This window comes from Candida oxycetoniae, assembly GCF_023343755.2.
Source record: "Candida oxycetoniae strain CBS 10844 chromosome Unknown scaffold4, whole genome shotgun sequence".
Taxonomy (NCBI): Eukaryota; Fungi; Ascomycota; class Pichiomycetes; order Serinales; family Debaryomycetaceae; genus Lodderomyces; species Lodderomyces oxycetoniae.
The window spans coordinates 480,999-493,597 of record NW_026055367.1 but is presented as its reverse complement, the minus strand read 5'-3'; the positions used below and the strand labels follow the sequence as shown (position 1 = coordinate 493,597).

Here is a 12,599-nt window from a genome sequence, read left to right as displayed (position 1 = left end):
TGTCACTTCGTTATGTACACCAATGTGCAAAGTTTCGCTATAAAATCCTCTAAAGTTGTTAGTTGCTTCTTTTTCTGTCGTCGTCTCCTATATCTTATACAATGTATCTAAAAACCCAACAATCAACTTGTCGGCCAACCCAGCCGTATGAACACTTCCTGCTATTCCATATAACGCTGCTGTGTCTCCTTGCTGTTTCTTGTCCTTTTTACCAATCTCTACTGCTTCCTTTGTACAGCTTACCAAATCACTGATCAACTCGTCAATAACAGCGCTGGTGAGTCGAGTAAATGCAAAGTGTAACGCCGGTGGGTTCTGTAATGTTGAAAAGTGCCATCCTTTCTTGGTCAATAGATCTCCCAACCCGTAAATCGACAAGCTCGATATCTTGTCTGGCTTTACTTTGAACGACACAACAGAACCTAGTGGGTCACCAATAACCTCCAAATACTCCGACAATACTGGGTCCTCTTCAACTGTCCTTTTGAACTTCATTGCTGTCAGAACTATATCAACGCAACTTTTCTTATATCCATCCTTGCCGATACTCACCATGGTCGCCCAGCACCCTGCCATCAACGCGCCCGGTCTCGATCCTGCCAACGTGGGCGATCCATACATCCCCCCTGTCCAATCACTCGATATGTAGTATTGACATTCACGTAATTTGGAACTTCTGTACATGATTATGGATGACCCCTTGGGCGCAAATCCGTATTTGTGCGTGTCACATGAAATGGACGTGACTCCTGGCAACCTGAAGTCAAATATCGGCAACTTACAATCTTCACCATGCACTTTTGTTGATTCCAAAAATGGTACTATGAACGATCCCAAGCATGCGTCCACGTGTAATGGGGTGTCGTATTTCACTGCTAACTTGGAGAGTTCCTCGATATTGTCGATTATACCGTGCGGATAGTTTGGAGCTGACCCACAGAGCAACACGGTATTCCTATTGATCAATCGTTTAACTTTTCTTACGTCAACTTGGAAAGTGACAGGGTCCAAATCCACTTTGTGCAACTTCATACCAAAGTAGTAACATGCTTTTTCGATCCCTGCGTGTATCGTTACCGGTGCAATCACCTCGGGTCGGGTTATTCCCTTGTATCTTTTTCCGTACTCTCTTGCAGCTAATCCCGTCAACAACAATGACTCGGTGCCGCCTGATGTCGTGCACCCACAGGCACCCTCTGGCCCATTGAACATGGCCAACACCATTGCCACTACCTCAGCTTCCATTTTCCGAACGCCGGGGAAAACATCTGGGTGCAATTGGTTCGCAACACTATACTTGTGGTAAGCTTCCAGTTGCAACTGCAATAATGCCCCTCCGCCATGGTATACGGCGCCGCTAACCCTCCCGTTATTCCAATCACAATGCTTCATCTGTTGCAATTTGACCAACTCCGAAATAGTATCCTCCTTGGATAACCCGTGAGATGGCAATTCCGCAAACTGCTGTAGATCATCGCTGTTCTTCATAAGCTCCTTTTCGATCTTTTGCAATGTGCTATTTAACTCCTTGTCGATTTTGCTCTTGATAAACGGTAGAGACAAGACTCTAGATGAAACCAGCGCACATACAGTTCTGTATAGTTTCCTCAACGAGCCAATGACGCCATAGCCCCAAACCACCCTCGCCACATCAGCTAACCGTGTGTATACAAGATAAATGAAAAATAGATCTCTTAATAGGTATACCAATCCCCATAATTTATCATTGGACGAAAAGTACTTTACTAGAAGGTAAAGCCTTGCTTGGTGATGCAACGTCCATAATGCTCTAGGTATATCCTCTATACTCCGAGGCCACACAAAAGTTATATCCACTGGAGGCATTGCTCTGTGTAGAAGAAGAAAGGACAAGTTACAAGTTACAAGTTACAGATTACGAGGTACAAGTTACAAGTTCTGAGTTTATGCGGGAGAATTTTTCCGGCCGGCACAAACGGCGATTAAATGTGGAGGAGGGGGGGAGGGGGGGAGATAAAACAATACGCCAAAGAAACAAAAAACTACTTTCTGTAATATTAAGTTTAATACTAAAATAGTTCATCTAGTCCAATTCCAAGCCTAGAGATTCTCTTTGGCTTTTTGAGTTTGGATCATAATAACCTGTATCGGCTAATGAAGTAACACGTGTGCCATGACGACCATGAATACTTTCGTTTGTATGAATTACATTATGATTAGCAATTCTGTTGTCCCAAAGTGCTGATGTACCTCTATAGGTCTTTTTACCCTCATTTTTCGACTTTAATCCAGGAATTTGTTTCTGCCAATTGAAGGTAACTTGAATATCTCTATTTTCTTCAATTACAGAGTACAAGTAGTTCAAAATCAAATCAGACTCTTCTGGTAACAAACCAACAATTCTAACTGTCATTGAACGATTCACAAACAAGTATTTCCAACCAGTAGCAGGGTGGGTTCTCACTATTGGGTGTTCTCTTTCAACATGTTTTGGTCCTCTTAATGGGTTTTCCCGGTCTAAATATATATGAGCGCTCTTGTAAATAGCAGTTTTACCATCCAAAAATTTCTTGAAAGAGGGCGACAATTTGTCATAGGCACCATAAGTTGAACTCCAAATGGTTTCACCGCCAACATCGGGAGTGGAATCTTGATGTAAATGAGTAATACCGGCAGTTTGAAATTCATGTACCAAGTCACTATGCCATTGTGAATTACCCCTTTTGGACTTTTGAAAACTCAATCCTAAACCAGTTCTGTCATTTTGGTATTCTTGCCAAATCACAGTTACGCCATTATACTCTGGGCTTATTCTAGCAGCTTGTGGGTGAACTTCAACTTGTCCCCAGTAATGACCCAATTCCAATTGTTTCTGTGGCGACAAGTCTTGATCTTTAAAGAAAACCACGACTCTTTCAGCAATCAACAATGCCAACTCATCTTTTTGTTTATCGTCAAGATCCGCCAATTGCAAGCCGACAATCTCAGTACCAATATAAGGTGTCAAGTTGATAACATCTTTGGCTGCACCAAACAACGCTTTCTTCTCAGGATCAGCATTCTTGCCGCGTTCAATAAATGGAAACTCTTCGTTTCTGATAGCATGCGCCTCATCAACAAATTTCGGGATTTTGTCACTTGTTGGTATATATGGGTATCCCTTACTAGTGTCGATGTCATATTTCGCATATCTTTCTTTCGTGGTCTCAGGTAATTTATCAGCCCATTCCGGGTCATAGCCAGATATTTGTTGTTTAGTAGATTTAGACCAGCCAATAGGTTTTAAGGCTGCCAATTTTTCTACTGTATATTGAATATCAGAAGGCTCGTTGTTAGTTATTAGAGATGGTGCCATTTTCAGTTTCAGTATGACGTATAATTGAGGATTAGCTATAAATTCGAGAACCAAAAAATTGTTAATACAGATGTCTTATATTTATATCCCAATATATGAGGTCAAGATCGAGGGGGAGGGGGAGGGGGGTTTCTACTAAATTGTGGACTCACCACTCTTTGATTATGAATTCATTTTGCCAATTAATTGATTTCACATACATTTTCATACGCCACACATTAAATCATCGTGGCTGCAAATTATTATTACTAATACAACTTTTTTCCTTATCGCATATTATGTCCACAATTTCCAACAGTCAATGTAAAAAAAAAGCCATTGACATTAAGGCAAGAAGGCTAATGGTATGGGCCTCATTAAGCTTCATTTAGTCCCATGGTTTTGGAGAGAGAGAGAGAGAGAGAGAGAGAAAGAGAGCAACTAACTTTCCAAGAAGTACTTTTTTCCTTACATTAGAGCTCTGTACAAAAAAAAATAAATGTTTTTTTTTTTTTTTTTTTTTTTTTGATTGCGCGCTTCTTTCAAAGCCAGTTTAATACATGGGGTTTTAAATTCTCACCCCACAATTTTTTTGCAATCTTTAAAATACAATACTTATTCATTCATTAACAATTGACATAATTTCTACAAGCTTTTGCCCCTTACTCCTTAGCATAGTCAAATTTGGGATCGAGTGCAATCAAATCCTCCACTTCCTCATCCATCATTTGGTTGATTTTCTTGTAAGATGGTATATTTTTTATCATTCGGCACCATTTAGCCAAATATGGCCATACCTTTCTCAAATCTCTTTTTTCGTGAATACAATCCTTCACGCCTTCTAAATTATCAAATATGTTCTCATATATTGGGAAGCTCAATATAATATCTGCAGCGGTTAATTTATTCCCAACAAAGAAACCCGTGCCGTTTTCGGCTAATCTATCATTACAATACTGCATATTCATCCTCCACTCATGGACATAGTACCCGTTATTTATCCCCTTGGCTACTAAATTTGCAACGCTTTTTAACCCACGAGGTGCTATATGCTTGGCTACTGAATTTATCAACAATGCCATTTGTAGGTGTTGCAATGACCCCTCGCTGTAATGTAGCCAGTATTCAACTTCAAGTTGCTCATTTGGATCAGTTGGAGTTAAGATATAGTTTGGATCGTAATTTCTAAGAATATACAGGATTATAAACCCACTTTCAGCAATCTTGATTGGAGGCCTTCCGTCGCCATGTATTATTTCCACAATTGGCGACTTACCAGTCTGGTGAACGTCAAATAATTGTGTTGGACCACGCCACGTTTGTGGATGTCTCAAGTATATTCTCACTTCATAGTCTAGTTGTAAGATCTCAAGTATCCACAATATTCTTTGCGCACGAGAGTCGTCAAGCCTAGATGTGTAATCTAAAGTTAGTATATGAGAAAAGAAAAAGAAAAAAAATCAATTTTTTGAAATATGGATGCTAGCTATTATGTGCATACCAGTGTAATATAAATCTGTCTTCTGGGTGGCCTGGCTGATGGATCATGTTTGGCTAGTAATAAAGGAATTACAATATACATATAAAAAAAAAGGGATGTATCATCATATATATATATATAAACAGCGTTTCCCTATTCTAGTCAGTTACTTCTTATAAGGTACAAGATAGAATTATGCCCTTGTACCATTTTTTTATCTTAATTTGGTAGTTGGTAGATTATGGTTATAGTTCCTTCTTCATTTTGTTAAAAAGTCAAAAAATTATTTTGCCTAATTAGGAAACAATCTGTTGAAGAAGAAATGAAAAAGGGTGCTGATCAGAACGAGGAAAAAAAAAAAAAAAAAAAAAAAAAAAGAAGGGGAAAGAGCCGTTGCTGAGTATCCAATACCTGTGAATTGAAATATTAGCCAATAAAAGCACTGAACTAGTATTCTCTATGTTGAGACTTATACAAAAGGAAAGCAGGTTTACATTTTAAGTAGGAAAACTTTATTCAATATTACACATTATCTCAATAGATGATTATTTTTGTGTGATTTACTCCTGTGTATCTCTGTTTTTTTTTTTTTGACTTCGCTAAAGTTTAAAATCCAAGCCACAAATTGAAGAGGGGAGGCAAGAAAGCTCAAAAATAATTCTCCACTATTTTTAATAGTTGTTTTTGAAACAATGATAAGAAAAAACACTTTAAATCTGTCTCAGAGTGGTGTTTGTTATTTTTCAACACTCTAATATCAAGATGGAGAAGGATTTGGTCCGGGGGTCTGCTGAAGGGGGGGGGGGAGGGAATAGTAACGGAAGGGAAAATAATGGGGTGAGGAAAAGAGAAAAATAGTATGGATTTAACCACATAGGAGGTATTTTCCAAACTGGCGTTTTACCATGTAAAATTCTTTGTTAGCCTTACATATTGAAAGAGAAAAATCACATTTACTGGTACTATTTGTTTATACCATTAATGCGCCATTTGTAATTCATTTTTCCTTTTTATCATCTAGGGAGAAAAAATATTGCTGTTTTGAATCGTACTTCTTTAGAAGTTTTGGGGAGTGGTAATATTTCATTCTTGATATATCCAAAAGAGTAATAAGGGGACTGGAAACAGCTGCTGCGAAAATTTGTCTAAATACCCACTACATCTTAATGAGGTTAATTTATGTGAGAAAAGGCAACATCTTCTTAAACTATATTAAATTAGACTCTAATTTAACCACTATCGAGCGACACTATCGAGCAGAGCTAGTCATTGTTTTAACAAGCCATAAGTGCTGCTCACTATCGACTAAATTCCTTCTCTTTCAGCTAGTTTTTATCAACAAGACTCGTTTTACTCATCTAGTCTCTCTCGCTCGGCTCGATAGTGTCGCCAATTATTATCCGCATAATATTTGCCTTAAAATGAACAAAAGTTTTTTTTTGCAACCAGAAAAAATAAGTAATCTTTGAAAAAAAAAACAAAAAAAAAAAAGAAAACAGTCTTTGAATAGGGTAGGACTTGCTTACTCTCAATCAAAGTTGCAAAGTTATCACAAGTACTGCTTCGATATTCTGTTTTGTGATTAATTCGAAATTTATCCAGAGAGGCTACTTTCAAGGAGAAGGAGAGTATATAAGAAATAGCCACTCATAATGAATAGCCACTCCTAATGAATATCCGTCTTTTGCGGTTTTTGTGTTCTCTATTCACCATCCTTAATACACACCGCATTTTTGCAAGTGCCTCACGCATTATCCCACATGCATCATTTTACAAATTAGGAAAGCAATTCAAACTCAATAGGACATATCCTAAACGGTGTTTAATAAAACCTTCATTCATTGATACATGTCTCACAATACTAGGCTACACAACACAACGACAAAATAAGGAGAAAGGGTCTTTTCTTACTATTTCTTTTTTCTCCGCCCCGTTTATACTTTCTAATACCAGCCACTCCTCAGCCTTTTTTTCCACCCGCCCTTCTTAGAAAAGCTCTATACGCGCAACATCTAAATTTGCATTCACATGATTATTGATTGCGTTTGCGCCAACAATAATGACATCAGTTCGAAATCCATGGTGGTGGAAGAGGAGGAGAAGGAGAAGGAGGGAGGTTTGTATATAAGGCTCAATATAACCATTCTCAACTTTTCTTTTTAAATTTTTTTTTTTTTCCATTTCTTTCAAATAAAAGTTACCAGTTTAAAATATGTCTGAGGGTGACAAAATAATAGTTCACTGGTATGTAACATACGTATTTGATTAGGTTTGGCAAAACATAACTGACCAGTTATAGGTTGAACTATTCGAGATCTCAAAGAATCGTTTGGTTATTAGAGGAATTGGGTGTTCCCTTTGAGCTTAAAGTATATAAAAGGGATAAAGAGTTTAGAGCACCAAAGGAATTGGAAAAAATCCACCCATTAGGAAAATCACCAGTAATTGAAATTATCAAGGCAAATGGCGAACGTGAGATTATTGCCGAGACTGGTCATATTTTTCAATATCTTTTGCAAAATTACGACCACAAACATACCTTAGTACCCGAGGATCCCCGTGAGCAACGTGAAGTTGATTATTTCCTTCACTATTCTGAAGGTACTCTTCAACCAAATTTAGTTACTCTTTTAGTGCACTCATTTGCCAAAAAAAGGGCTCCTTTTGGAACAAGATTTCTCATGGGATTATTGGTCAAGGGTATTGATGATCAGTACTATTTTCCAGAAACCAAGAAGAACTTGGATTTTTTGGAAGGAATTTTGAGCAAACAAAACAAGGCAGGCTCGAAATATTTTGTTGGTAAAAAATTGACTGGTGCCGATATCATTTTGAGTTTTCCCATTTTGACAAATATTTTTAGTAATAAGGATACTGCTAGATCGATAGGTTTCGCAGATATCGACAAAATGTGGCCAAATTTGAGTGCTTGGAGTAAGAATATCGACAATGAGCCTAATTTTATTAAGGCTAACGAATTGGTTGCTCAGTATGAGACTACCAAGCCAAATATTTAGTTTTGTTTCAGCGCGCGGGCTCACAAATATAACACACCACCATTTTCCTTTTGTATGTAGCAATGGGTGAAATTGATCGTCCATCGTTTGATATGAATCCTTTATCTCTCTATTTCTCCAACATGTAGTACCCCCCCCTCTTCCTGCCCCTTGCTTTTTGAACAAAACACTATAAAGTTAGTTTACAAAGTACTGCTCCACTATCGAGCAAAGCGAGATTGTTTTATAACAGGCTACAAAGTACTGCTCCACTATCGAGTAAAGCGAGATTGTTTTGTAACAGGCTACTAAGCTCTACTACACTATCTCGCTCTGCTCGATAGTGTTTTCACTAGTCAAAGTCGAAAAGAGCTTCATAATCAGTAACACCCAAACCCAAAAAAAAATGTGCCTCCAAGCCGCACATACTTCCACTAATGGTCATACTACCTCATCTCATCTCATATTGTGCGAAATTTTCTACCCCGATATGTAAGATAACCCTTCTCCACCCTCCACCTTCCCCCCCCCCTCTAACTTTCTCGAGCTCCACATTTTGAGGATTCAAAATGACAAGCAATAAACATATCGAGACGGTTGTCTTAGATGCCGGGCCGTTGATTACCCAACCAGCTACAAATTTACAGCAAATTGGAAATAATTTTTACACAACTCCAGGAGTTCATTCAGAGTTGAAAGATGAACAAGTCCGGCAACAATTAGTTATATGGGGTGATCGCCTAAAAATAAAACAACCCGATCAAGATTGTATTGATAAAGTTGTTAGATTTGCTAAATTGACTGGTGATTATAGTGTTTTATCTGTTAATGATTTACACATTATTGCATTAGCATATGAGTTAGAAATAAAGAGTGGTGGGAAGTTGAGGAGTTTTCCAGGAGAAGTGTTGGAAAACCAGAAAGAAACCGTTGTTGAGGATAATCCGATTTCAAAAACAGGGGATAGCGATGGTGCGTTTGTTACCGTTAAGAAAGGTCGTAAAAGAGGTGGCAAGAGACAACGTGAAAAGAGAGAAGCCGAGTTGCAAAAGTTACAAGAGAAAGCCGGAGGTAAAGACTTGAATGACGATGATTTAGAGAAAGCCTTAACTGCTGCTGCTACAAACGAGAAGGAAGAAGTAGAAACTACTGTATCAAAAGAAGGTGCAAGTGAGGAAGCTTCTCAAAGTGTTGGTAAAGGGTTTAACGAGGAAGCTTCTCAAAGTGTTGGTAAAGAGTCTAACGAGGAAGCTTCTCAATGTATTGGTGAAGAGTATAATGAGTCAGACGACGATGGCGAATGGATCACACCCGACAATTTACAGGAGGAAATTTTAAAAGATAAGAATGAACAGATTCAAGATACATTAAACAATGGTGCAAAAATCAAGGTTGTTCTTGCCACGGGCGATTTTGCATGTCAAAATGTAGCCATGCAACTCGGAATAAAGTTACTAAATGCCATGTCAGGAAAACAAATCAAACGAGTGCGTAATTATATGTACAGATGTCATGCATGCTTTAGATTAACACCAATTAGCAAGGACGGAAGACCTAAACATTTTTGTCCCAAATGCGGTGGCGATACATTGATAAGATGTGCTGTATCTGTAGACAGTAAAACAGGCAAAGTGACACCTCACTTGAAAGCAAATTTCCAATGGATAAAGAGAGGTGATAAATACTCGATACCGTCACCTTTGAGTAAAAACCAGCAACGATTACAAGGAAAAGGAGGATTTCAGCATAATAAACAAAACAGACACAAATCCCAACAAAACCCGCTACTCCTAAGAGAAGACCAAAAGGAGTACCAGCAGGCCTTGAAGAATGACGATTGGGAGAGGAGACAGCATGAAAAATTGTTACAAGATTGGATCGGAGGTGGAAGTGCAGATAACTATGCAAGTCCCTTTGGTACAGTAAATACTATAAGACCTTCGGGCGTCCGTGTAGGTAAGGGACGTTTCGTAAACTCTTCAAAAGGTAAGAGAAAGTAGAAAAAGTAGAATAACTCCTAGCATCAATCAATAGAATAACCCCTAGCATCAATTAATAGAATAATCACTAGCATCAATTAATAGAATAATCACTAGCATCAATTAATAGCTAGTGCTGCCAGTGCTGCCAGTGTTGCCAGTGTTGCCAGTGCTGCCAGTGTTGCCAGTGCTGCCAGTGCTGCCAGTGCTGCCAGTGTTGCCAGTGTTGCCAGTGTTGCCAGTGTTGCCAGTGTTGCTAGTGCCGCTCCACTACCTCGCTCTGCTCAATAGTGTTCAGAATTATTGCATTATAAAAAAAGTACTTGCACTGGTTTTGGAATATCAGATAAAACAAACAAAGCGAGAAAGAAAAAAAAAAAAGGTTTATATATGGGCATCTTTTAGATGATATATATGGATATATATATCTATATATACGAATAGAGAAGGTTGCTTTTCCTCTTGACTCACGGTAGAGGGGAATGGCCAACGATTCTGCTGCAAGTGCTGCAGCTTTAGCTGCGTTTAATGCTGGGAAAAAGAAAGAAGAGCTTCAGCTGAGTCTGAATACGAGAGATGCAAATTCCATATACTCATTATCGGAAGCATCAAAAAAATCACGAAGTAGACTACAACCATCGGCAAAACCAGGCCATTCCCGAGTATGCACTCCGCTGTCTGTGACAAATAGGAAATGTGGGAATTATTCTTCAGATGTGTCGTCATCTTCGGCCACCACGTCGCCGCGTCCACCGTTAAAATTAGATACACAGGTGAGGGGAAGCCCCAAAGCATATATGTCATCACCAGAGTTGAATAGTGATAATTGTAGCGGAGAATATTTTGAACTACCAGCGAGACACGTTCGTGCTGAAGCTTTGCGACTGCCGAAATACCTGCCCCATTCCCCAAGAGATATGATCTACAATGTCAAGAATTCGATAGACTCAAAAGCAATTGTTAATGATGCTAGTTCCAAAAGATTATCTGTAAACTATTCGCCTCAAGAGATGCTTCGCAGCTTGAAAACATCGCTTAATGAGAAATCAAAAGTGCTGAATAACGCAAAGATGAGCGAAAATGATTTTGGGAAATACGGTTTGAGTGATATGACGAGAGGTCAACAACAGCAACAACAACAACAACAACACCACCACCACCAGCAACAACAACCAGCAGATAGTAATAGGAAATTGACTGCTAGTAACACCAACACCAGTATTGGACTTTCACCCGGAATTGAATTGAACAAAAACTCAATGGATACAAATACGGGGATTCGATATGACCCATCGTATAATAGCTCATACTCGTCATTTGAGTCAGGAGGACCAACAGATAATGACAATAAGAAACAAGTACCTGCAAGACATGGTATTACTTTAGATGTGACTGATTATGATAAGGAAAGCAGTGCCAATGATGTAAGTATTATCGTGCCTGTTAAGTCACAATTACCAGCAGAATCACAAAGATCGAAGTCGTATATACGACGCAAACCACCACCGTCTTTCTATGATGAAGAGTGTGCCGCAGATGTGAGTTGTGGCGATGATGACTATTATTATCTAGGTTCACATGAGCTGACATCGCCTGGTGCAGTAGAGCTAATGCACCAAATGACACTGCATGGAAAATCTGCTGAAACTTTCTCTAGTGGTGACATTCCTGTACCGCCCTTAGACGATGCCATGTCTTTTACAGATAACGATGACTCTGTAAGTGAAACTAAAAGAGGAGATTCGAAATTTATACAGTTTCCTGATATTCACAAACATCACCACCATTCAAAGAAATTGTTTAGAAGTAGCAATCATCAAAGGAATAAGGGTCTGCACCATGTTGTTTTTCTGGATCCCGATAGCGATGAAGATAGTAATAACACTAGAGATAACAATAACGATGATGATGCAGACGTCGAAGATACTTCCGAGAGCGGAAGTAGAATAGTCAGTCCCTCAACTCTTTTAACAGGCGGGCCACAACCGGTTCAGTTTAGAACAACAATGAGAAAGACGAATAAAAGAAAAGAGAGAAAATCAAAGTTCAACGAGTATAAGCCATGGAAAAGCCATAACGACTTGAATTATTTAACGGAACAAGAGCGTAAAAGATATGAAGGAGTATGGGTTAGCAATAAAGGTAATTACATAAATTTCATAACAACAAAGCTACATGGTGTCAATTACTCAATGTCTGATTTTTCAAAGAGTAATTTTGATCACTTTGACGACTCCATGAAAGCCGCACTTATATCGACAAATACAATTACTCCAGAAACAAAAGGAGAGTCGTCTCCAAGCCAGTCTGGTAAGGATGATGATACGGCTGTAATGGCCAAACCACCATCAAATATAGAACCAATAGAATTAAACCAGCTTATACTCAATGCCGTGGTGAAACGAATTTGGAATAGGAGCAGATTACCGGAAGATACACTAGAGCAAATATGGAACTTGGTTGATTTTAGAAGAGATGGCACATTGAACAAAGACGAATTCCTTGTAGGGATGTGGCTCGTTGATCAGTGTCTTTATGGAAGAAAATTACCTAAAAAAGTTGAGCCTGTAGTATGGGAAAGTCTTAATGGAATTGGCGTTAACATCAACTTCAGAAGGAAGAAGTGAAAGCAAGTGGAAGAGAAGCAGTGAAAGAATACAATGCAGAAAGAGGAGTGGGTTTCTTTAATAGACTTTTTTTTTTTTTTTTTTAAGTACAAGCAGAATTGTAGTAATAGTAGTAGTAATAGTTAGTAGCCAGTCAGTCAGCATCGGTGGCTAGTGTGCTCCACTATCTCGCTCTGTTCGATAGTGTCGTAGTAGTAATAGAAA

At 38.7% G+C, this 12,599-nt stretch overlaps 6 protein-coding genes across 6 annotated transcripts; 3 read left to right on the top strand and 3 right to left on the bottom strand. All coding sequences in view use genetic code 12, as the record gives it.

The window, feature by feature from the left end:
* Window positions 1-87: 87 nt before the first annotated feature.
* On the bottom strand, window positions 88-1,845 carry KGF56_001107 (sphinganine-1-phosphate aldolase; the record flags this gene model as incomplete). The annotated part of the gene is made up of 1 exon (XM_049322195.1): window positions 88-1,845. The coding sequence occupies one exon, from the start codon at window positions 1,843-1,845 to the stop codon at window positions 88-90; it is 1,758 nt and encodes a 585-aa protein (XP_049182010.1).
* A 217-nt stretch (window positions 1,846-2,062) lies between these two features.
* On the bottom strand, window positions 2,063-3,334 carry KGF56_001106 (TauD/TfdA dioxygenase family protein; the record flags this gene model as incomplete). Its single annotated transcript, XM_049322194.1, has 1 exon — window positions 2,063-3,334. One exon carries the CDS (start codon window positions 3,332-3,334, stop codon window positions 2,063-2,065), a length of 1,272 nt encoding a protein of 423 aa, XP_049182009.1.
* A 641-nt stretch (window positions 3,335-3,975) lies between these two features.
* On the bottom strand, window positions 3,976-4,861 carry GTT13 (Gtt13p; the record flags this gene model as incomplete). The annotated part of the gene is made up of 2 exons (XM_049322193.1): window positions 3,976-4,723; window positions 4,815-4,861. The coding sequence occupies 2 exons, from the start codon at window positions 4,859-4,861 to the stop codon at window positions 3,976-3,978; spliced, it is 795 nt and encodes a 264-aa protein (XP_049182008.1).
* A 2,144-nt stretch (window positions 4,862-7,005) lies between these two features.
* On the top strand, window positions 7,006-7,810 carry KGF56_001104 (glutathione S-transferase family protein; the record flags this gene model as incomplete). The annotated part of the gene is made up of 2 exons (XM_049322192.1): window positions 7,006-7,037; window positions 7,093-7,810. 2 exons carry the CDS (start codon window positions 7,006-7,008, stop codon window positions 7,808-7,810), a joined length of 750 nt encoding a protein of 249 aa, XP_049182007.1.
* A 548-nt stretch (window positions 7,811-8,358) lies between these two features.
* HBR3 (rRNA-binding endoribonuclease) lies at window positions 8,359-10,059 on the top strand (the record flags this gene model as incomplete). The annotated part of the gene is made up of 2 exons (XM_049322191.1): window positions 8,359-9,745; window positions 9,899-10,059. 2 exons carry the CDS (start codon window positions 8,359-8,361, stop codon window positions 10,057-10,059), a joined length of 1,548 nt encoding a protein of 515 aa, XP_049182006.1.
* A 191-nt stretch (window positions 10,060-10,250) lies between these two features.
* On the top strand, window positions 10,251-12,395 carry IRS4 (Irs4p; the record flags this gene model as incomplete). The annotated part of the gene is made up of 1 exon (XM_049322190.1): window positions 10,251-12,395. One exon carries the CDS (start codon window positions 10,251-10,253, stop codon window positions 12,393-12,395), a length of 2,145 nt encoding a protein of 714 aa, XP_049182005.1.
* Window positions 12,396-12,599: the final 204 nt, after the last annotated feature.